The sequence below is a fragment of the Bos indicus genome, chromosome X, assembly GCF_029378745.1.
Source record: "Bos indicus isolate NIAB-ARS_2022 breed Sahiwal x Tharparkar chromosome X, NIAB-ARS_B.indTharparkar_mat_pri_1.0, whole genome shotgun sequence".
NCBI classification, from domain to species: Eukaryota; Metazoa; Chordata; class Mammalia; order Artiodactyla; family Bovidae; genus Bos; species Bos indicus.
In genome coordinates, this window is record NC_091789.1 from 86,799,101 (window position 1) to 86,820,175 (window position 21,075).

Consider the following 21,075-nt stretch of genomic DNA (forward strand, 5'->3'; position numbering starts at 1 on the left):
GCCTGGCGGGTCGGAAAGCCGAGGAGCGCCAGAGGCAGAGGGCCCCCGGGGCTGGGGTGGGGGTGGAATGGGGGTGAGGATAGGGGTTGGGGCGGGACGGGCCTGGACGTGGAGCAGCGCGGAGGAGGGAGAACTAGGCGGACTAGGAAGAGCCCGCTGGGCAGGCGCCGACGGACCCCCCGCGCCAAGGCCCGGTTCGGCGGTTGCGCCTCCGCCTCCCTGGCGCCTCCTGCCCGGGTAGGAGGAGCCACAGCGCCACCCAGCGGCCAGTGCCGGGGAACGGCAGTTAGGGCTCTTGAGTGGCCCCAGAAGAGTTGGGGGAGCCGAGTGGACCAGGCTCCCCATTCGCTTCGCTCAGCAATCCACCCGGCAGGTGGCACTAAATGAATCTTTCTTCAGGTCAACTGATAATACTCCTCTTAATCTCAACCATCTTCCATGGTCCCCGTGGGCCCCCGTATAAAGTTCAAATTTCTTACCGTGACCTTCAAGACCTTCCATATTTTGACCTCAGGCTGTGTTTCAGTCTTCATCTCTTGCCATCCACTCCACACATCCAAGCACCACTCACTCTTACCCAGATGAACCACTCACCTCCATCAACATCCATTCAGGCAGTGAAGCTTTTCTAAGGCACTGGGGAGGCAGGGAGCAGACAGAAAACTATTGTTTACTCAGAGCTTACATTCAAATGAAAGAGAGGCAATGAACAAGAAAAATGATGTATAAACAAGATCATTTCAAATAGTTACCAGCACTTGATCATGGAGAAACAAGTGGTATGATGCAGTGTCTGGGGGCAAGAAGGGCAGTACCATACCTAGAAGAGTCAGAAAAGGCCTTTCTGAGAAAGTGCCATGTGAGCTTAGATCTGATAACAAGAAAGAGTCAGTAATACAAAAATCTAAGGGAAGAACATTTCAGGCTGAGGAAGGACACATAGAAAGGTCTTGAGACAGAAACAGGCTTAGTGTATTAGAGGAAAGGAAATGAGGCACAGTGACTGAAGGATGCTAAAGGGAGTGTCCTGGGTGATTGGAGGTAGGCAAGTAATATTGTGTAGGGCTCTGTGGGCCATGGTAGGGGGTTTCCCATCGATTAAGGTGGGAAACTATTGGAATGTTTTAGCAGGGGAAAGACATGATTTGCATTTTTGGAAGATCACTATGGGTGGACTGTGTGTGTATGGGGGGTGGGGGTGGGATGCAAAGCTGGAAACAGGGAGACCTGTTAGGAAGTCATTGCAGTGGTCCAGAAGAGAGTTGATGGTGGCCTGGTCTAAGTGGTGACAATGGAGGTGGGAGAAATTGTCAGATTCTAGAGGTATTTTTTTTGTGTCTTTTTTTGGTTTTGTTTTTGTCTAGAGGTATTTTTGAGTGATTTCTGTTCATGTTTTCTTCCTGACCAACCCAGAAGTTTCTTGAGGGCACTTTCCCTATCTGAGTGATCTTTGGACTCCCACTCTACACCCCTAAACAGTCTATTCAGTGCTCAGTGTTTAGTGACTAGATCTCTGTGACCTTCTGCAGAGAATGTGACAGGAGGGAATCATAGTAAGATAGAAGCTTTGGCCTAGGGCAGAAGTTCTGGGTCTGCTTTCTCGTTACTCTGATGCATATCTCCCTTTTTCCTTCTTTGTCCCTCGGTGTCTTCTAAAAGAATCTAAGAATGTTTTTAGAGGGAAGGAAAAGCAGGGATTATGAGTTCTTCCTCTGCACCAGACACTGTACTTAATGCTATCACATATACTACTTCATATGCTAATTTATTTTTTAAATTTATTTAGTTTTTATAAAAACATCTAACCCTATCCATTCATGTTAGAGATAAATAGATCAAAAGTCCAAAAAGGAAAAGTGACTTTATAAAGGTAAAGTCATTATTAGCACTAAATATTCACTAATTGAGTCTGACACATAAGTCCCTCTGTCCCCATTTCATAGCCTAATACTGTTTATCCAAACCCATTATGCTAAGGTCTTTTTCAGCCTCTTGTTAATTGCTAGTATTATGCAATGCTAATAAATTTCAGAGTGAAACTGCAGGTCTTGAAAAAGATTCAGGGTTTCATGAAAACAATGACAGTGACATAGAAGACAATCTCTAATGTCATGTAAAGTCCTTGAAAATGGGATTTGGCAGAGATAAACCAGTCACTACCACTGTCAGAAAAGAAAATCGACCTGGGTAATGACAGGATCAAGGCTTCAAAGAGAATGATTTAACACTTAAAGGATTACAAGAGGTCCTAGGGATAACTGAAGAAGCTCTCTAATTCTGGAAAAACAAAACAAACCTTTATGATTGTGTGGCAAAAGTCAATATTGTATTGTCATGCGCTTTGGTCAGGAAGACTGTCATCCCCCAATGATTGATTCATTCTTTGTTCAAAGAATTAGTGCATATTTGCAATTATTTACACTTTTTAAATTTAAATAAAAATGTTTCTCACCTTTTCATTTTATTTTCCAAGATAAAGTCACAGTCAAACCCTTTCCTCCTTTTCCCCCTCTCTGTTATGAAATATTGGTCCCCACTTCAAATGGACTCATTGTAAGAGGCCTTTTTCTAGCACCACTTATCTGAGAATAACAAGGACTTCATGTAGCCCCAATCATCTCTTCATCCTGTGATTGCATGCCTGGCTGCACATTAGAACCTCCTGTAGAGTTTGTTAAACAATACTGAAGCCAGGACCCCAACCTGGACTAATTCAATCCGAATCTCTGCTGGTGAGACCAGAGTGGAAACTCTGCAGGTGATTCTGTAGCATGGTCAGGGGTGTGACTGCTGCCACCGCTCCTGCACATGCTGAGACTGTAAGAGACTGAGGCTGCCTACAGTTGGACTGCTCTGAAGGGAGCACACCAGGGCCCAGGCCCAGGATGAAGGAGCAGCTGCAGGGCAAAATCCAGGAGTCAAAGGGCTGGTAGGGCTGGTAGGGTCACTTCTTTGGCAAAGCTGTTGTGCCCTTTACTGTCTTGGCAATGTGGCTACATAGCCTCCCCCAGTCCCTTGCCTTACTTTCCTGTGCTTTGGTCAAGAGAGCCTGGCTCCCTCATGGACATGTGGTGAGACAAAAACTTGAATGTTATAGTAAGTATATTATGGTTGCTGAGCACATGACATCATGTTATCTTATGGACCAATAACATGTCTATGTCTTGTTACTGCTGTATTCCCAGCACACAGCATGGTACTTGACTTATAGTAATTCCTTGATAGGTATGTTTTGAATGAAAGAATGACTAAGTCGAATACAGGCAGGATGTGGTAAGTACCATGATTCAGGTACAAAGTGGTGTAGAAGTACAGAAGAGGAGAAGAGAGTGTTTAGCCTGGGAGAAGGGGAATAAGGAAATCTTTGTAGCAGAGGTGGCATTTGAGCTGGACTTTGAAAACTAGCTAAGGCAGTGATGGGTAGAGATGGAGCAAAGACATCCTGGTCAGAAGAAACCATGTGAGCCAAGGACAAGAGGTGAGAAGGTGCAGAGCCCATTCAGTGAAAGGTGTATGGGATGGGAGTGCTTGACAGTCTCAGACTGGTTGGATGGGAATTAGAATCCAAAGAGGCTTGAAAGTCTTGCTAGGAAGTTTAAACTTGATTCTACAGGCAATGTGGAGCCATCTGATGTTTTTGATCATAGGTGTAATATGTTCTCTTTGGGAAGATTAGATGTGTACTTTACCACAGCAGTTCTTTCACAAAATATTTATAGTGTGCCTCCTAAATGCCAAAGCAGGTAGTGCTGGGGAAGATGGATCAGAATCGGAGTAATCGAACAAGACATTAGTTGGGAGGTATTGTAGTAGACCAGATGAAAGTTGCAGAGGGCCTGAAGTGGCTAACCGGGGAGGCAGGGGTGGGAAAGAGGGGAAGGATTTGGCACATTACACCGGAGGAGTTGACAGAACTTGGTGACTGTTTTAGGTGGAGGTCAAGGAAAGAGTTGAAAGACTAAGAGACTGATGACAATAATAATGACCCATAGTTCAGCAGCTCCTTCATGCCAGCTGCTGTGCAGAGCCCTTGATGTCTATCATCTAATTCTCACAATAACCCGGCTAGATAAGGACACGAAGGCTCAAGGAAGTCAAGGAATTCATGCCAAGTTGTGAACTCATACACTCGGAGTCCAGAGACTGCGCCCTAAACTCCATACTCTGCTGCTTTCTAGGGGAGTTGGGGCACTTGGGTTTCCTCAGTGAAGAAATTCGGCAGCTCAGTGAGGATGCCAAGATTCCCTCCTAGGTCACACTCTCCCCTGTCTCGGGTATGTGAGAATGTGGCTGTGATGGAGGGCTCTGTCTGCCGCCTCTCCTCTGCTACCTGAGCACTTTCCCACCTGGGATGGGAAGATGGGCCTGGTCAGGTGGTGTGGGAGAGATGAGGCTGGGAGACTAGGAACAAAGGCTGCCATGAAGGTGAACAACTGCTAATCCCTAGGCCATGTGGGGCCTGCATATTTAGCCCACAGAGAGGTATGTGGGTTTTTTTGTTTGTTTTAGACTTGAGCCAACATTTCAACATTCAAGGCTTCACATAAAAATCTCAAGCCTTGATATCTCTTGAAGAATGAGATGTCATCATTGGGCCCACATTCCCACAAGTCAGTCCTTGACTTGAGCTGTCCATGTAGATGCCTGCACCCTGAACTTGTCACCACTGCCAGCCCTGGTGTCTGTACTTCAGCCCAGCCTGGCCCACTTCCTTCACTCACACTTATCTGCCTGATCCCTGCTCCAGGTTGAATTTGGACTTCCTTCTCTAGAATGGCCTGCTACAGAGGTTACTCTTTTTTTTCTGAGACTTGAGCCAACAAGCAGCGGGGCAGAGGGGTCAGCATCTCCTGGTCCCGCCTCCTCTCCAAGCCATAGACTTTTTCCTCCGGCAATTTTGATGCCATGGAACAAAACCATCAAGGGAGGGTTATCATCAACTCTTTACCATTTATTTCTTTATGGGGTTAAACAAGAGCAGAGAGGCCTCTGCCCCACAATGCAACAAAACAGAAAGCGGTACACATACAGACTCTCACCGAAACACAGAGGCAGGGGTAGGGCAACAAGTGAATCATAGCCAGGTGAGGGAGGAAGGGATGGGGACTACTAGGAATCCGACTTGGAGACTCAGTCATAGGAACTAGTGCAAGAAAGTCCTACTCATGAAGCACAGTGTAGAAAATGGCGTAAGAAAGCTGCCCAGCTCTGCTGCCTGTGACGAAGGGCAGAGGCAGCTGGAGGGGTGGTGGAAGATCTGGGCAGTGGGGTGGATGGGGACAGTCAAATGACTTCGAAGTGGAGTGAGGTGCCCCTTTCCCCTGCCACTGGGCAAGGCCCTGGGCTGGTCTGAGCCAGGGGTCTCCTGGGCACTTGGTGAGGGGGAAGAGGGGGTAGAAGTCTCCAAGGGTCCATTTCCTGGGGCCCTAAGGCCCTCCCTTTACTTCCCAGTCCCTTTTCCCCTCTTGAGGATGCAGGAATTAGAAGGCAGTACCTAGGGTCTCTCACGGCTACAGAAGCATCTCTGGAAAGGAGCCAGCACCTCTTACCCTCCCCAGCTGAAAAGAGCACTCTAGGGATGGGGTATGTGGCTAGGCCTGAAATGCTGAAGGCCGAACAGGGAGTGTGAGGGCAGGGCACAGGGCTGGGGGTGGGTGGAGGGACACGCTGTGAGAAATGGGAAACCTGGCATGGAAGGACTCTGCAGTCTCACAAAGCCTATTTGGGGACCCTGCTGAGGCCCCTGAATGATTTCCTCTCTACTACTGAGGTCTCTTATTTAGCCCTCAGCCAACCAATTCCAGCTGTCCCCCTCTTGGTTTTGCCAATGTAGCTCCAGGTCCACCATCACCCACCCCCCACCTAACTCACTGGCATCTCATCCCAGACACAGGCCCTTCCGGCACTGAAAGCCACCTGGCCTGTCCCAGAAACATAGTTGTGGCTCCCTTTCTTGTCTGTGCCTGTTGGTTTGTAGATGTCCCAGGCCTTTCACTCCCAGGAGATCAGCACCAGGCTGATGGCCCCCAAGGCTCTCTGCAGGCCTCTTCTCTCGGGCAGCACTGTGGCTTGACTAAACACTTCAAGTCTCTTGGCCAAGGGACCACAGCACATTGTCTTTATCCAGTGGGTCCTCTTGCCAGTTTCTGGACTTTCTCCAGCAAGGGGCAAGGGTGGTTGGATTAGGGGACCCCGCTATAGGGTGAGGAGCAGTCTGGTGGTTCCACAATTAGGGAAGTAACCCACGGGGTCAGGGATTGGAAGGGATAAATACTCTTTGGTAGGCTGGGAATGGGGACAGGTTGGGGATGGGAGGCTCATCTCTGGAAAGCCCTGGGGCACCACCACCAGGGTTTCCTTCATGGAGGCCTGGGCTAGGATGAGTTGGGGGAGTTTGGGGACCCAGGCCAGGCCTGACCCTCTTGGGCTTAAGTCCCTCCTCCCCGTGGAGATCAGAAAGGGAAACATCTTTGGCCCCAAGGCCAAGATCTCCAGGGCAAGAGTGGCCCTTGGGAGTATGTGCACCTTCTGTAAGATATGGCCCTTCAGACAGTGGCAGTCTGACCATGTGCCCTCAGCCTTCTGTTTCAAGGCCCAAGACCCCAGTCCCTGTGCTCTTTCCCCAGAGGGCTCCTTTTGCAACTTTTTCTGACTTGGGGCGGTGTCCTTGAGCCTGCCTCACTACTGATCATCTGCTTCCCCAGGGCCAGGTGGCGACAGGCCATTCAGCCATCTTTCTAAGCCCTCTGTGTTCTTCTCTCCGCTCCACTCCCACCCTCCACTATTCCTATCACCTAGGGTGCTGGGGCACAGCTTAACTGGGGCCCCGACCTAGCCGCAACTGCATACACCTCATGTCCCAGCCTGGTCCTTCCCTGTGGCGGGCCCCCCACCGTGGGACAAGGGGCGCTGGAGCGTGAGGAAGGCCACTGCATCGTCTGCCATTGCCTGTAGGAGTATGGGCAGGAGGGAATTAAGGATCGTGGCAACAAAAGGAATGCAGAGGGGGAAAAGAGTTTCTCCCCTCTGTGCCCCCCAACATTCCCTGCAGGGCCAAGACCAGATAAGCAGCCTTCTTCCCTGGGGTCAGGGCTCTCAGTAGGGGTGGGCATTTCCAGCCCCGACCCCCTCCCCTTTTCTTTTGGCTAAGCTCCATATATGGAGCCTGGGGGGGCACCTGCTGCTCCTGCCTTTTTCTCCCGGATGAGTTTTGCAGTTTCCTGGGGCCCTTTGGCAGCTCTGTTGGAGCTGCTTTTGGGGTGGGGGTTGGTCGGGGGTGATGTGTGACCCCCCATTTCCCCCGCCCCCCACCTGGTCCTACACCTCCCATGGGAGGGGCCCCCTCCCCCTCCCCCTGGGGGGGGCTGGAGTTGATGTCAGTGCGTGGTGGAGGTCTGATCTCCCTCCCTGCGGTCACTCCTCCCGAGCCAGGCCCTCATCTAGGGCAGGCAGTGCCTCCAGGCCCGGTCCCCCACCACTCTGGCTGCTGGAGAAGGACACCATGGTATGCAGGAGCACGAGGACAAGGATGTAGAGCCGGATCCTGCTGGGGCTGAGGCGGGAGCCCCCAGAAACCGGCAGCAGGGAGGGCTTGTGGCCGAGACGGCCTGGGGGCTCGTGGCGGGGGTGGTAGTGGTGGTACTGTTGGTGGTAGTGGTGGAAATAAGAGTGGTGGAATTGCTGGTGGTGGGTTTTGGGGGCTTCAGACTCCTTGAACTTCTTCTCCGACTCACAGGAGATCCACTGCACGTCGCAGCACTTGGTTTCTGGCCGCTTTGGTGAAGTATCCAGCAACCCTGCCAATGGATAAGGAAGGCAGGGTGGGGTGCTAAGGGGGCTGCTGGCTTTGCCTTTCCGAGAGAGGTGATTGTCAAAGCTGGGGCTGCTCTGGCAGTCCTGCCCAAGACTCTGCCCCCTGTCCCTTAGTACCATCCCTTTCTGAACACTATTTCCCAGGGACCCCAGATAGTTTCTCTGGGATAACTCCCTGGCCCTATTCTACTTCATCCCATCCCCACCTGGGGCCTCACTACCCACTCCGGCAGCCACTAACCTTCCCCTAACCCAACTTCCCTGTTGTCCTCCCCACCCACAGCCCTAACCTGGTGCCTGCCTTGGGCCCCCAGCCTCCCCCCTCTCCCAGGGCCCTGTCTTTACCTGTACAGATAAAGCCAGGGAGCCCTCCGTATACCATTTCCTCATTGTCAGGGAGGATAAAGGGGCATCGGGTCTGCACCTCCAGGCAGTATTGCTTGCAGGGCACCCAGCGCTGGCATTCCTGCTGGGTCACGCTGAAGTATTCTGAGCACAGCCAGGCCTTGTAGACAGCCTGTGGGGAGAGGAAAGAGCGTCAGCCCAGGCGCCAGCCCCTTCCGGCGTCAGAGGAAAGTGATGAGGAGGGGTGTACCTGTAGTCTGTTGGGGGAGGGTATTGTGTGCTTACTAAGTCGACCCTAAGATCCAGGGACTGGGGAAGAAGGGTTTGGGTCAAAACCACTACCTCCTACCCCAAAATCTCACGTTTCATAGCCAGAACTCAGAGTCCCCAGTCTGTAGTAATCGAAGACTTTTAATTTATTCACTGGTAAAATCACAAAATGACTCCTGTATCTGAGCTGGAAACGGTCTTACCAGTCATCCCAACCAACTGCACCATGTTATAGCTGGTCCCAAGAGATGTCCTGACTTCTCTGAGGTTACTTATATTGAGGTAAATTTCACTTGCTTTCGATTCAGCAAACATTTCTTTGGCTGATGGTGTTAAGTTTCTAAACTCAAGAAAAGAGATGGAGAGGATAATTTTTGCTCTGTCTCATTAAGGTGTTGTGTGGATCAAATAATATGACGTATGAAAACGTTTTGTAAATTCTATAGTGCAGTGCCAATGTGGGAGGTTATTTTTTAATAAAAACAGGAATCTGCCTTACTAAGCACCAGATGTGCCTTCAAGCTCTACTTAATCCATGCTCTGTCCTGTTGGCTTCGGCCTTGGAGTGGAGCAGACACCACATTTCATTTGCTTCAAACTTTGCTTGGCCATTTCACTTCACGTGTCTACTTTCTGCCCCTCATCTAGCCCTCTCCTACCAGGCACTGGGTCCCAGCTAAGAAAGGTTTCCTGCACTGTGCTCTTTGGCTATCATCAAGACCAGAGTTCCTCAATGGTGACACTCCTGACATTTTGGACTGCAGGATTCTTTGTAGTGTGGGCTGTTCTGTGCACTGTAGAATATTGAGCAGCATTCCTTGCCTCTACCCAGTCACATCCTCCACCTCCCCATTGTCTCTGCCCATTGCGAAATATCCCCTGAGCAGGGTGGGGGGCAAGGGACACAAAACCATCTCCCATTGAGAACCACTGATCTAACTTCTTGCTCCTGAAAGTGTGGACCTGGACCAGCAGCATCACCATCACTGAGGAGCTTGTGAAAAGTGCAGATTCCCAGGCCCTGCCCCAGACCTGACAAGTCAGACCTGCATTTTAACAGGATGCCCAGAGCCATGCCCACATCCAGTCCTCATGTCTTCAGTTGCTTCTTGTAGCAATGGCTCTCTGACTTCAGTGTGCCTCAGAATCCCCTGGGATACTTGTTAAATAGGCAGATGGCCCCCTCCAATTCAGCTTCAAGAGGACAGAGGAGGGCTCAGGAATCTGCCTTTGGAACAAGGGTCCAGGTTATTTTGCTTCCAGAGGCCTTTCCACCACACTCTGAGCAACATGGTCAGAGCTTCTTACAGACATTAAACATGTACACTCAAATGCAAATAACTCCACTGTGAACCTGGATTTTGGCAATGTAACCCCACACTGGCCTTTTCCAAAGTGGGGGCAGGGGTGTGGTGGTAGTGCGTTGTGGTGCAAATTATCCTCCTGAGGAACACGGCTTTGCTATCTCACTGGCCTCTCAAGTTTAACATGCTCTAAATCTTAAAATTTAGCTCCTATCCTCTTTTTTTTAACTCCAAATCTGCCCACACCACTAAGTCTTGACCACTTCAGTTAAGTGTCACAACCATGCATCTGAATATTCAAGCCAGAAACTTAGGTGTCGGCCATCATGTCTCTCTCTCTCTTTTTTTTTTTTTCATCATGTCTCTCTTAATAGGCATTCCCACACACAGTCTATCAGCAAGGCATGCCAAGTCTCCCTCTATGTCCATGACTCTGTGCAGGCCATTGTCATCCGTCACCTCTATGACAGTCTCCTATGTGGCCTCGCTGCCTCCACTTATGCTCTTTTGAATCGACTGTTTACACAAGAGTAAGAGGGATCTCAATATGACATTTGATCATGTTACTCCCTTGCTTCATATCCTTCAATGCATTTAGAATAAAATCCAAACTTTCAACCACAGACTTCAAATTCCTGCATAATGTGGCCTCTGCCTGTCTCTCCAACCTCATTTTCTACCTCTCCTTTCCAGCTCATCATGCTCCACATGCTGAGGATTTCTTTCTTTTCCTTGAACATGCCCTACTTCTTCCCACCTTGGGGCCTTGGCACACACTGTTCTCTTGGCCTGATATGCTCTTGATTACCCATTTCTGGTCTGCCTGGGTCCTTCTCAACTTTGAAGCCTCAGTTCAAATGTTATCTCCTCAGAGCGGGTCTTTCTGACCACTCTAGCTAGAGAATGACCCCTCATCATTCTTTTCTTTAACTGTTTCTTCGCCACAAGTATGAGTTTGTCGGCATCCTTGTTTCTTCTCTGTCAGCCTCACTACAATGTGAGTTGCATGAAAGCGGATGTAGGCGTGTCTTACTGACCATTGTGTACTCAGTGCAATGTATGTAAAAAACACAAGTGCTAATGCAATGAACCAGACGAGTATATGAGGACATGTCCCTACTCTCAGAGAAACTCCGGTTTCATCTAACTTGAAACTATGGCACATTTTCTACAAGAGAAGTTAAATCACTGGCCAAGGGAGGGAAGTAAATAGGAAAGCTGAGAAAGATTTCAATAAGGGGATGAGAGTTGAGCAGGGATTCAAAGTAGGATTTTGGATGAGAAGGGCAGAGATGGGAGAGAGACAAAAGGGCATTTTGGACTGAGGCAACAGCTTAAGCAAAGGTACGGACGTGAGTGCAATGTACAATGTGTTGGAGGAATGGAGAATGGTTTTGTATGAATGAAGTGCAAAGGATACCAATTTCTTGTAAATGGACATTTATTTCCAGGTTTTTACTATCACAAACAATGCTTCAGTGAATAGGTCTATACACATCTCTCTTGAATACTTGTGTTAAATTTTATTTACATAAACTCTTAAGAGTGAAATTATTGGGATAAAAGGTCTGTGCAATGGAGTGAGAAGGGAGTGGAAGGAGGGTGGAAAGGGACAAGTAAAGGTAAGAGGCAGGGGAAGAGGGATCTGGAGTGGCAGGAGAGGGGCTCAGGGGTTGGAGAGAGTGGTAGTGGGGTCAGCAGCACAAGGGAGCAGGAGAGGAAGAAAGAGAGGGCAATAAAGAGTAGGGAGATGGAAGGGGAGAAATGGTGGTACTTGCAGGATAGGAAAAAAAGGGTTGAGGAGGAAGCAGGGGAATGAGAGATGGAGGGTATAAGGGAAGCAGACAGGTGTGGTGAGGGTAAGAGAAGATGAAGGGTAAGAAAGAGTAGGGGATAGCGGTGAGGTACAGGAGAGGTGGAAGAGGGGCTGTGAAGAGGAGAGGCAAGAAAGGAGTAAGAAAGAGGGTTTAAGAGCCAGCATGGGAATATGGAAGGTGAATAAGATGGGAGCAGAGGAGAACCGAGATAAGAAAGAGGGATAAGAGAGCAGAAGGATACGGGGAAGAAAGAAAGAAAAGACAAAAAGAAACCTGTAATGCTAAGGGCCCCAGGACCTCAGAGACCCCCCTCCATCCTGTGGGCCCCAGAGTTCCAAGAGAAATCTCTCTGTCCACAGCCTCTTCCCCAATCTCTACAGACTGGACCCAGAGTCTACCTCCACCCTCACCCTGGACTGTGTGGAACAGCCCAGTCCTCCACCACTGGGGTTCAGAGGCCCCCTCGGGATTCTCCCTGCGCGATTCTGGTTCAATATTCCTGCTCCCAGGTGAGGAGGTTGCAGTGGAGGGTCAGCCCTCCTCCCAGGCAACTGCAATTAGCTTAACAGCAGGCACTGGTGGCTGGCACTCCCCGCCTCTGCCCTAAGAGAGAGGGAGGGAGTTGAGGGAGGTGAGGCAGGAAGAGGGGTGGCCTGATTGTGGGAGGGAGGCCTTTCTCCTTAGTTAGATGACCCTCCCTCAAGCCCCACCCCCCAGAGTCACCATGGCAACAAGTGGGTGAGCAGATTGCCTGAGGAAGACACCAGGCCTGTGGGTGGCAAGGCAGGAACAGGCAAGGAACTAGTGAGGGGAATGGAGGAAGAAGGGGCTGAGAGGCAATCCAGTTCCTTGGCTCAGCAGATGGCCAGCTGAGGTCACTGCACTGGTCCACATGCTTTAAGAGGGGCTGGGGTCCTTCTCAGATGAAAAGTCTGGCTTTCAGGACGACCACCTGGACAGCAAGCCTGCCTTAGTCTCTGCAGCCCTCTTCCTTAGACAGGCTTAAGTCACTTGCCTCATCTCATCAGTGTTAGGACTGAGCCAGAGGGGATTGTGTTGCTTGGGCAGCTGCAGGGGTCCTGGGCATTCATCCACAAGGAAGGGGCAGAGCTGAGAGAGCCAGGTTCGAGACTTGTAGGGCTGGCTGGAGACGGGGCATGCAGGGCAAAGGAAGAAATGTCTCAGAACCAGACAGCAGTCAGTTGGGAGACCCTTGGAGATCTTTTGCTTGTTTCTCAATTCTGGCTGCATATTAGAATCACTCAGTCTTTTAAAAATGCTTCTGCTTGGCTTACATCGCACTCCAGACCAAGCAGTTAGAATCCTTGTGGGTGGAACCTACACATCTAGAGTTTTTCAAAACAGCTCAGGTAATTTTAATATGCAGAGATCTTAGCCTCACTTTATTTTATAACTGAGGGAACTGAGGCTCAGAAAAGGGGGGAAGGACTTGTCTACAGTCACACTAAATAGTGGCAGAGAGAGGAACTTGAAACCCAGTTTCTCGATTCCAACTCCAGGGTTCTTCCTACTGGACCATCCTATCAGTGACTGCATTCTAAACTCAGGACACAGGTGTGTGGGGAGGGGAGGACAGCTGAGGAGAACCAGGACTGCTCTGGGCTTTTCTTCAAACTCCAGCTCTGGCAGGAAAGGCTTCTTTATCACGCCCTGTGCACTGTGCTTAAGCATCCTGGACCTTTGAAGTAGCAGCAGACAATGGGTGGGGTGGAAGCTTTGACCTGGCAGTGACCTCTTTTCCCTACAGAAGCCCCTTCCCCACGTCCAGCAGGCCGCTGCTGGGCTCACTCAAGTTCTGGCAGATACAGCCAAGTTGCTATGGGAACTGGGAGGGGAAGGAAGCAGGGAGTAACTAGAGGGAACACCAATTAACCCAAAAAGGAAGCTGAGAAGGCTATCCCACCCCTCCTCCCGGCTGGGCTGTTAAACCACTCTTGAAATGGGAGCGGGTAAGATGAGAGGGATCCCCACCCATCCTGGGCTCTGCAGCTGCTAGTTTAGGGGGGAGCAGGAGGACCTAAAGAGCCTTAACTTCCTGCTCCCTGGCGTGCAGCCCTGGCCCAGGCATTCTCATTCTTATGCTCTTCTGGGAAGAAGCAGGTGACTTGTCCAGGCCCCCACGGTGCTGCAGGAATGCACACGAGTGTGTGTATACATACACAGCCCACAGCCAAGACTTGGGGCCAGAAGGTTTAAGAAGAGGAGGCCACCCTGGACTCCTTGTTTTGGGGGCCAGAAAACCTCCAGAAAGGAGAGCTTCAGTTCCTGCCAACCAGAAAGTCGGCAGTTTCCTTCTTGGATTCCAACTTGCTTTCCTCCCTAGGGCCAGTTTTCCCATCCAAATACTCCCAATAGACCTTCTCTTCATCGTTGCTTGTTGTCCTAACGCACCCCTGGGACACTTGGCCAGGAGCTGCAGCTGCAGAGACTGTACAGGAAGAGTGGTAGTCTGGGCTGGGCTTGGGGATGAAACCCACTGTCCACAGCACACAGTAAACACCCTGCCCCTAGATTTTACCTAAGGGGAAACGGAGGCCGAGAAAAGGGATTTGTTTCAGCCAACTCAGAAACATGCAAGAAATCAACTATTAATATAAAGCCAGGACTAGAAGGGAATTACTCTGATGACTAACCCGATGTCTCTTCGCACTGAGTCCACACCTAGCATTGTGTGAAGGACCTCCGTGGGTAGGTCTGAAAAGAGCCACGTGCCCCTATTCCTGATTCTGGGCTTTCAAAGAGTTGGATCAGAACAGGGTAAGGTTAAAGTCAATCTCTCCAACCCAGGGAGGGAGATAATGGACATAATTCTGGGAGTAGTTCTTTGGGACTGGCAAAGTCAGACTGAGATTAGAGGCATTACAGCGCAAATGCAGGTGGGTGACATGGCTTTACTTAAGTGGCTGTAAAAATAAGCAATAGCTTTCCTGCTGCTGAGAATGAGCAGTCATGAGTCAGAGTGGCCTGGCCTGGCCTGGAGGAAAGTCAGGGTAGATAGCTGGAGAGGTATATATGAACCCAGAGCCAGTGTAGTTCCAGAGGGCCAGTCGCCTCCAAGTCCCTTAGGCCACCTGCTCCAAGACCAGGGGCAGCCTGGTCGGTGCAGAAGTGGTGTCCCTGGTGCAAGAGCAGCTCTCCGAAGGAGCCTAGAGGACCCGTATCAATCAGGTGAGCAAGGAGGCAGGTTCATGACCATGCAGGAATGGAAAGGACTGTGACAACCATAACCCCACCTCCCTATCTGCTGTTGGAAGTTCCACCCCAACATCACTGCCACATCTTATCCAGCTACTGACTGTAAACCTCTTGTCATAGCACACATTCTCCTAGGGAAGCCCGTATCTTCAGACAACTCTCACAATTAAAGAATTCTTTCTCCTTTTGAGCTGACATAATGCCTCTCTGTGGCATTACTCATGGCTCCTACTAGCTCTTCTGGGGCCATAAACTTCCTGTCTCCATGCCAGCCCTGCAGGAGGTATTTGTAAACTTCCTTGAATCAGATCAGGTCTTCCAATTCATTTTTTTCCTGCAATGATCACGTTTGAACACGTTTGAGTGCCTGGCACTGTGCTGGAGAACTAAAGATGATAGAGATAGGGAAGACAAGATTGCTATCTTTAAGGAGCAGGAGAGATAACCCTGTGTATCAATCATTAGAAGTCACTGTAATAAGTAGTATGTACTTGGTACAAGTGATCCCATAAAGGGAGGAAGGATCAACTGTGTTTTGAGGGGTGAAGCATAGGAAAATATCTCCACATGGGAGAGGCTAGAGTTGGGGCTTAGAAAAAATGAGTTGAAGTTCACTGGATAGAATATGGCAGGAATAAGTGCACTTAAAGCAAAGGAATAAGCAGGTATAAAGGCCTGGGGGTTTGAAATACTGCCAGGTTCAGACACTGTTGGTAGTTCAGCATAGTTAGAGGATACGAAGGGGGCCATGATGGGAGATCAGGCTGCAGAGGAAGGCCATGGACATAATATCATAATATATTATGATATGTTCTGGATGCCAGGCTTCATCCTATAGGCAACAGAGAACCTTTCGTGAGTTTTAAATAACTGCTTTTTAAAACTGCTTATCACTTCTATGACTAACTTTTTAGATTTATGTTCTGAAAATGTGGATGATGGATTATAGGCATCAAGACTGGAGGTAGAGAGATCAGCTAGGAGACTATTGCAACAATCTGAGTGAGAGACGATGGAGGCCTCAACTGAAGCAGTAGCAGCAGAGTTAAAAATGGAGAGAAGGGGATGGATATGAGAAGAGGTAAATTAGGGATATGGGGATTGAGGGTGAGGGAGGGGGTCAAGATGACTACCAGGTTTCTTGTTTGCATGGCAGGATGAATAGTAGTTTCATTAAGGAAGGGAAAGCAGGAGGAGAAGTAGATTTGGGGGTCAAGAAGATGAATTCAGTTTTTGGTCATGCTGACTTTGAAGTATAGGTCAATATATACTAGGCAAGGTATAATGTCAAGGAGACAGTTGGACATAATGGTCTGCATTCTGAAGGAGGGTCTGGGCTAGAGATAAAGGTTTGGGAGTTACCAATGGTTAAGGAGTTAATCACTAGGAACATAGTAGGACTATACTTTCCCACACCTTTTGAAATCAGCTGTGGCCATAAGACTTTGGCCAATGAAATGTGAGTTGAAGTGACCTGGATCACTTCTGGGGAGAAGCTTTAAGAAGCTGGAATATGATTTGCCACATTCTCTTCCCTCTGCTGCTGACTGTGGAAGTGATGTTGAAATGGATCTTTTACTAGCCTAGGTCTCTTGGTGACTATCATGAACAGATGCTCCGTGATGACCTGTTTTGGACATGTATTATGAGCAAGAAATAACTGTTGTGATAAGCCTCTGATATTTGGGAATTCCCTGGTGGCTCAGACGGTAAAAGCATCTGCCTGCAATGCGGGAGACCTGGGTTCGATCCCTGGGTCAGGAAGATCCCCTGGAGAAGGAAATGGCAACCCACTCCAGTACTCTTGCCTGGAAAATTCCATGAATGGAGGAGCCTGGTGGGCTACAGTCCATGGAGTCACAGAGTCGGACACAGAGTCACAGAGTCGACTGAGCTACTTCACTTTCTTTCTTTCTTTCACAGCACAACCTAGCTCACTCTGACCTATAAAGCAATGGCGGAAGCCAAAGAAGTAGAGGATGTTGCCTAGGGAGAATGAACACATAGAGAAAAGGACCAACAGCGCAGCCCTGGAAAACATTAACATTTGGGGGTAGGTAGGAGAAGGGAGTGTGATGAAGACGAGGGAGTGGTTAAAGAGCTTGGAGAAGAAACAGAAGAGCGGCATTCTGTAAATTAGGGAAGAAAGTTCCAAAGAGTAAGAGTGGTCAGCAGATGAGGACACGCTGGCAGTTTCATCATGGTGAGAGCAGTTTCAGTGGAGCAGTGGGGACAGAAACCAATTTAAAAGGGAATGTGAGGGGAAAAAAATGGAGAGAGCTATGTGTACACTACTTTTCCAAGAAGCCAAACTAGTTTTTCAACTATTTTGGGGGATGTAGTTTCCATTTCTGTTTTATCCTGGTTGTTCCTATTCAGACAAATTCCTATTTTTTTCTTTTTTTTAAACAGATTAACTTTATTAAGTTACCACTTCAGTCCTTACATTGATTTGTTTACAAAAATATCAGTTTGAAATACATTATTGAAAGTGAATTCACACAATAAATAGAAAATAAGGATGCATGGTGCTGTAGACATATCAACCGACTTATCTTCATTTATTGTCCATTGCTATAGACAAAATTTGACACTGATTCAGCATTATTAAAATAGCAGTCAAAGGACTGGGGAGAGGGTTGCAAACAAAGACAAAAGTAGCTTAAAACTCTGGACCACTCAACAAAAAATTATTTATCTGGAAGCTAAGCTCAGTTTAACATTGAATTATCTACACTACCCATAGGAACAATTTAAAAATAAGAAAAGTGCCAGGGAACCTTCATTAACAATATTTTTAAGTCAAAGTTTTACTTTGTCTGATGACTACTCAATATCCTAAGCCATGAGGCAGGCCCTAAAACAATAAGTTATAAATAGTCTGAATTTAATAATTTAAACATGATATGGTTAATATTATACACACTTCATGAGTATCTCAACCAGCCTCTTCAGGTGACATGATAATTAAAAGGTTTAAATTTACAGTTTTGATTTCTGTTCAGAAGAGTGATGTCAGTATTCTAGCAACAGTGATGACACCCCATTATTATAAATATGCTAATATACATATTAGTCTGAATTAAACTTGATTAAATTCTACATACACGTGGTTTCATATTTCAAGTGCAAATTTTCAAAGGTACAAGTTTATAATCAAAGTTGGGTTTGACAAATGCTTTCTGACTTCCCTGGTGGCTCAGACGTTAAAGTGTCTGCCTACAATGTGGGAGACCTGGGTTCGATCCCTGGGCTGGAAAGATCCTCTGGAGAAGGAAATGGCAACCCACTCCAGTACTCTTGCCTGGAAAAATCCCATGGACAGAGGAGCCTGGTGGGCTAGAGTCCATGGGGTTGCAAAGAGTCGGACACAACTGAGCGACTTCACTTTCTTTCACTTTTTCTGACTTCTAAAAGCAAATGATGAAAGCACTTTCTAAAAGTAAATAAACTAGTTGCAAGTAGGTGACCACTTTGTTTTCCTCTTTATGTGCAATGAACTTCATGAAGCACTAATTCCTGAAGCATATTTGTTTCTGGACCATACACTTACACGCTCTTCTTTCAAAGGCAGACACCATCTGCTTTACAACTTCATTGAAAAACCATGTGGCAAGCTGTGGTAGAAGTTTGCAAAATTCAAGAGAAATTGAAAAAATCCAAAGTAGAAGTTCTTGGGTAGCCAGGAAGACCTGGGCTAAAATGCCAAACAGTCTCCAAATGATTGAAGAGCTTCCCATCAGCACAGTATGCCTTTACCAAATGTGGTTACACTAAGGTTACTACTGATATATAGTGCTCCACTGCAGGTAGAAACCCAATTTCTAATCATGTTTTGCAGTATTCAGATCTCCTTGATATTACATCTGTTTTTTTGCACCAAGGAGCAAAATGCTTGTAATCCTCCATTCCTAATACCACATCATACATTTCCTGCATAGAACATCCTATAATTCTCCTCTCTGAATATTTTTTTCTTCTGTTTATTAATGGTGCAGTGATTCTGAAGAAAGTTCTTGCATATATCTCCTTAGGCAAAACTGAAGAGTGTAGTGGAAGAGTTCTGCTCATCAGTATACTGTGCTGGAGCCGGGGCTCTGGCTGCTACAGCCAACTTTGGACAACATCCCAAAACCACCGTTTTCAGGGCCCTCTGACTGGTCCAAGCTGCCATGCCATCATCATCTTCTGACAAGTTCCTATTTTTCCATGTCCCTTGCAACTGAATGCAATCCCTAGACAGAGTTTATCAACAGAGTCAAGTAGAAATATCAGCCTTCCAATCCTAGAAGTTCTGTTTCTGTTAATACAGTCTAAGAACACATTTACTCTCTAGGAGACTATATTGTATTCTTCTGATAATTTAGTGGAGATGGAGGGAGGAAGTTCTGCCTAGAGTGTGGGATCAAAGACATAGCTTAGATCAAAGTCCCTGGAAGGCGCTCAAGCCTTCTGGTGAGATATCTGAATAAATTATTAACATTCTTGGGACTGTAGGCTCCCTGAGGACAGGGGTTGTATCTTACATATCTGTGTATTTCCCTCAGGACTTCACAAGGAACTAGGTGTACAGAAGAGATGCTTGCTAAGTGCTTGAAATCCAACCGCTTAAAAGCCAAGCCTCCAGCAACTAGTCCAGACTGGAGGAAGGTGGAGATCTCCAAGAAAAGGATGGAAGTAATGGTTATGTAATGTGTCACATGCATTTTACAGCTTTGATGGAGAAATTGGGAATGCATTAGCAAAAAAAAAAAATAATAGAAAACTAAGCAAATGGGGGAAAAAAGAGGCAATTATTAACTCCAGGAAAACAAGTTGGCCAAGGAAGAAAATATAATCACAGTATTCTACATGACTCAGCTATGAACAATATTTATAATCCTAATGATATAAATATGGAATACTGTTAAAACCAGAAATTATGATATGACAATATTGGATATATGAGAGGAGTGTGCATATGGTGCTGCTGGTAGTAAGACAACTAAATACCCCTCTATAAAGTGAAAGTGAAGTCACTCAGTCATGTCCAACTCTTTGCGACCCCATGGACTGTAGCCTATTAGGCTCCTTAAAGTCAGTACATATTTAAATCAGAAAAAAATCAAGAAATAATAGCATACTATTTAGAGATGTGGAGGTACATATCACAAGAAACAGCTAAGAAGTTTAGAAGTATTTGACTCTGAAGAATGAGGCTTAGGGTTGGAACAGAGGGCTTCTGCTTTAATTATAAGCATTGAGATTGCTATTTATTATTTAAAAGATATTATATTATATATAATTTAAAAGACAGATGCTACAAGGATATATATATGTATATATGTGATAGATATACATATGTATATATGTATATGTGTGTATCTTCACGTGCATAAAGATATTTCAAACAGAAAAGTCAAAAAATAGCAGCAGTATTGGCACATCATAAAAAATGTGACAATAAATATCAAAAGAAAAAGCTAAGTGTCTATACTGAAGATTCAGTATATATGTGTAGCTAATATGTCTTTTAAAATTATGAACATATATTACTTTGATAAAATGAAAATAAAATAAGAATATAAACTAATGCAGCCATGAACTTCAAAAACAACAAAACAAAGTCCCCAACACTTGACCTGATCAACCTTACCAGACTCAGCCCCCAAACCCCAGGTCCTAGTGTCTAGTCGTGGATCATCTATTCCATCACCACTGTCTGGGCCATGGGCTTGGGCCAGGTTAACAGGCCAATGAAATTAATGAGTGGTCCCATAGCCAAAGAGAAGAACTAGTGTGAGAGGAGGGGAACTTTGGTGGCCTCTGTACCCAAGCGGTGCAGGCTACCCACCCACAGAAATGGTGCCACTGTGACACTGACAACCATAGCTTCATTTGAGCTGCACACAAATGTGCTGGGCATGAAATCCCATTGCCCACTCACAGGCATGCCTGTCTGCCACACGTTGCTAATCCTGGGCTCAGGCTCAGGCAGGTATCTTCAGTTTCCTGCAGGGATCATTCTGAAACCAGCTCCTTGCCGTTACCTTACTTCCATCCTCAAACACAGAACCTTGCTAAACAGACGACAGGCTGGGGAGAACAGAGACCCAATGAAAGGACCTGTCAGTTGTGCTTGGTCTCTGAGGGTGAGGTAAATAAAGGCTTTGGAGTCTTTCCACCTCTGGCTCTTCCCTCTCCTACCTGAGCATGTCTCTGTGTTCTCACTCACTAGAATCTCTCCAGTTGCCTTCTGGCTCCTAACTTTCCACCTCCACACTGAACACGTCACCTCCTGCTCCCAAATTACCTTTTCCTCCTCCTAAGGG

The 21,075-nt window shown here is 47.3% G+C and overlaps 1 protein-coding gene and 1 pseudogene across 1 annotated transcript in view; both read right to left on the bottom strand.

Annotated features, from left to right (window-relative positions):
* Positions 1-4,930: 4,930 nt before the first annotated feature.
* Positions 4,931-21,075, bottom strand: part of NALF2 (NALCN channel auxiliary factor 2) — a 29,591-nt gene continuing 13,446 nt past the window's right edge. Inside the window, exons 2-3 of the mRNA XM_070785176.1 lie at positions 8,158-8,329; positions 4,931-7,796 (exon numbers count right to left, since the gene is read on the bottom strand). Of these exons, the coding sequence (XP_070641277.1) occupies positions 7,414-7,796; positions 8,158-8,329 (555 nt within the window). The 3' untranslated portion in view covers positions 4,931-7,413. The remainder of the gene's footprint in view (positions 7,797-8,157; positions 8,330-21,075) is intronic.
* LOC139181310 (coenzyme Q-binding protein COQ10 homolog B, mitochondrial pseudogene) lies at positions 16,847-20,081 on the bottom strand (annotated as a pseudogene).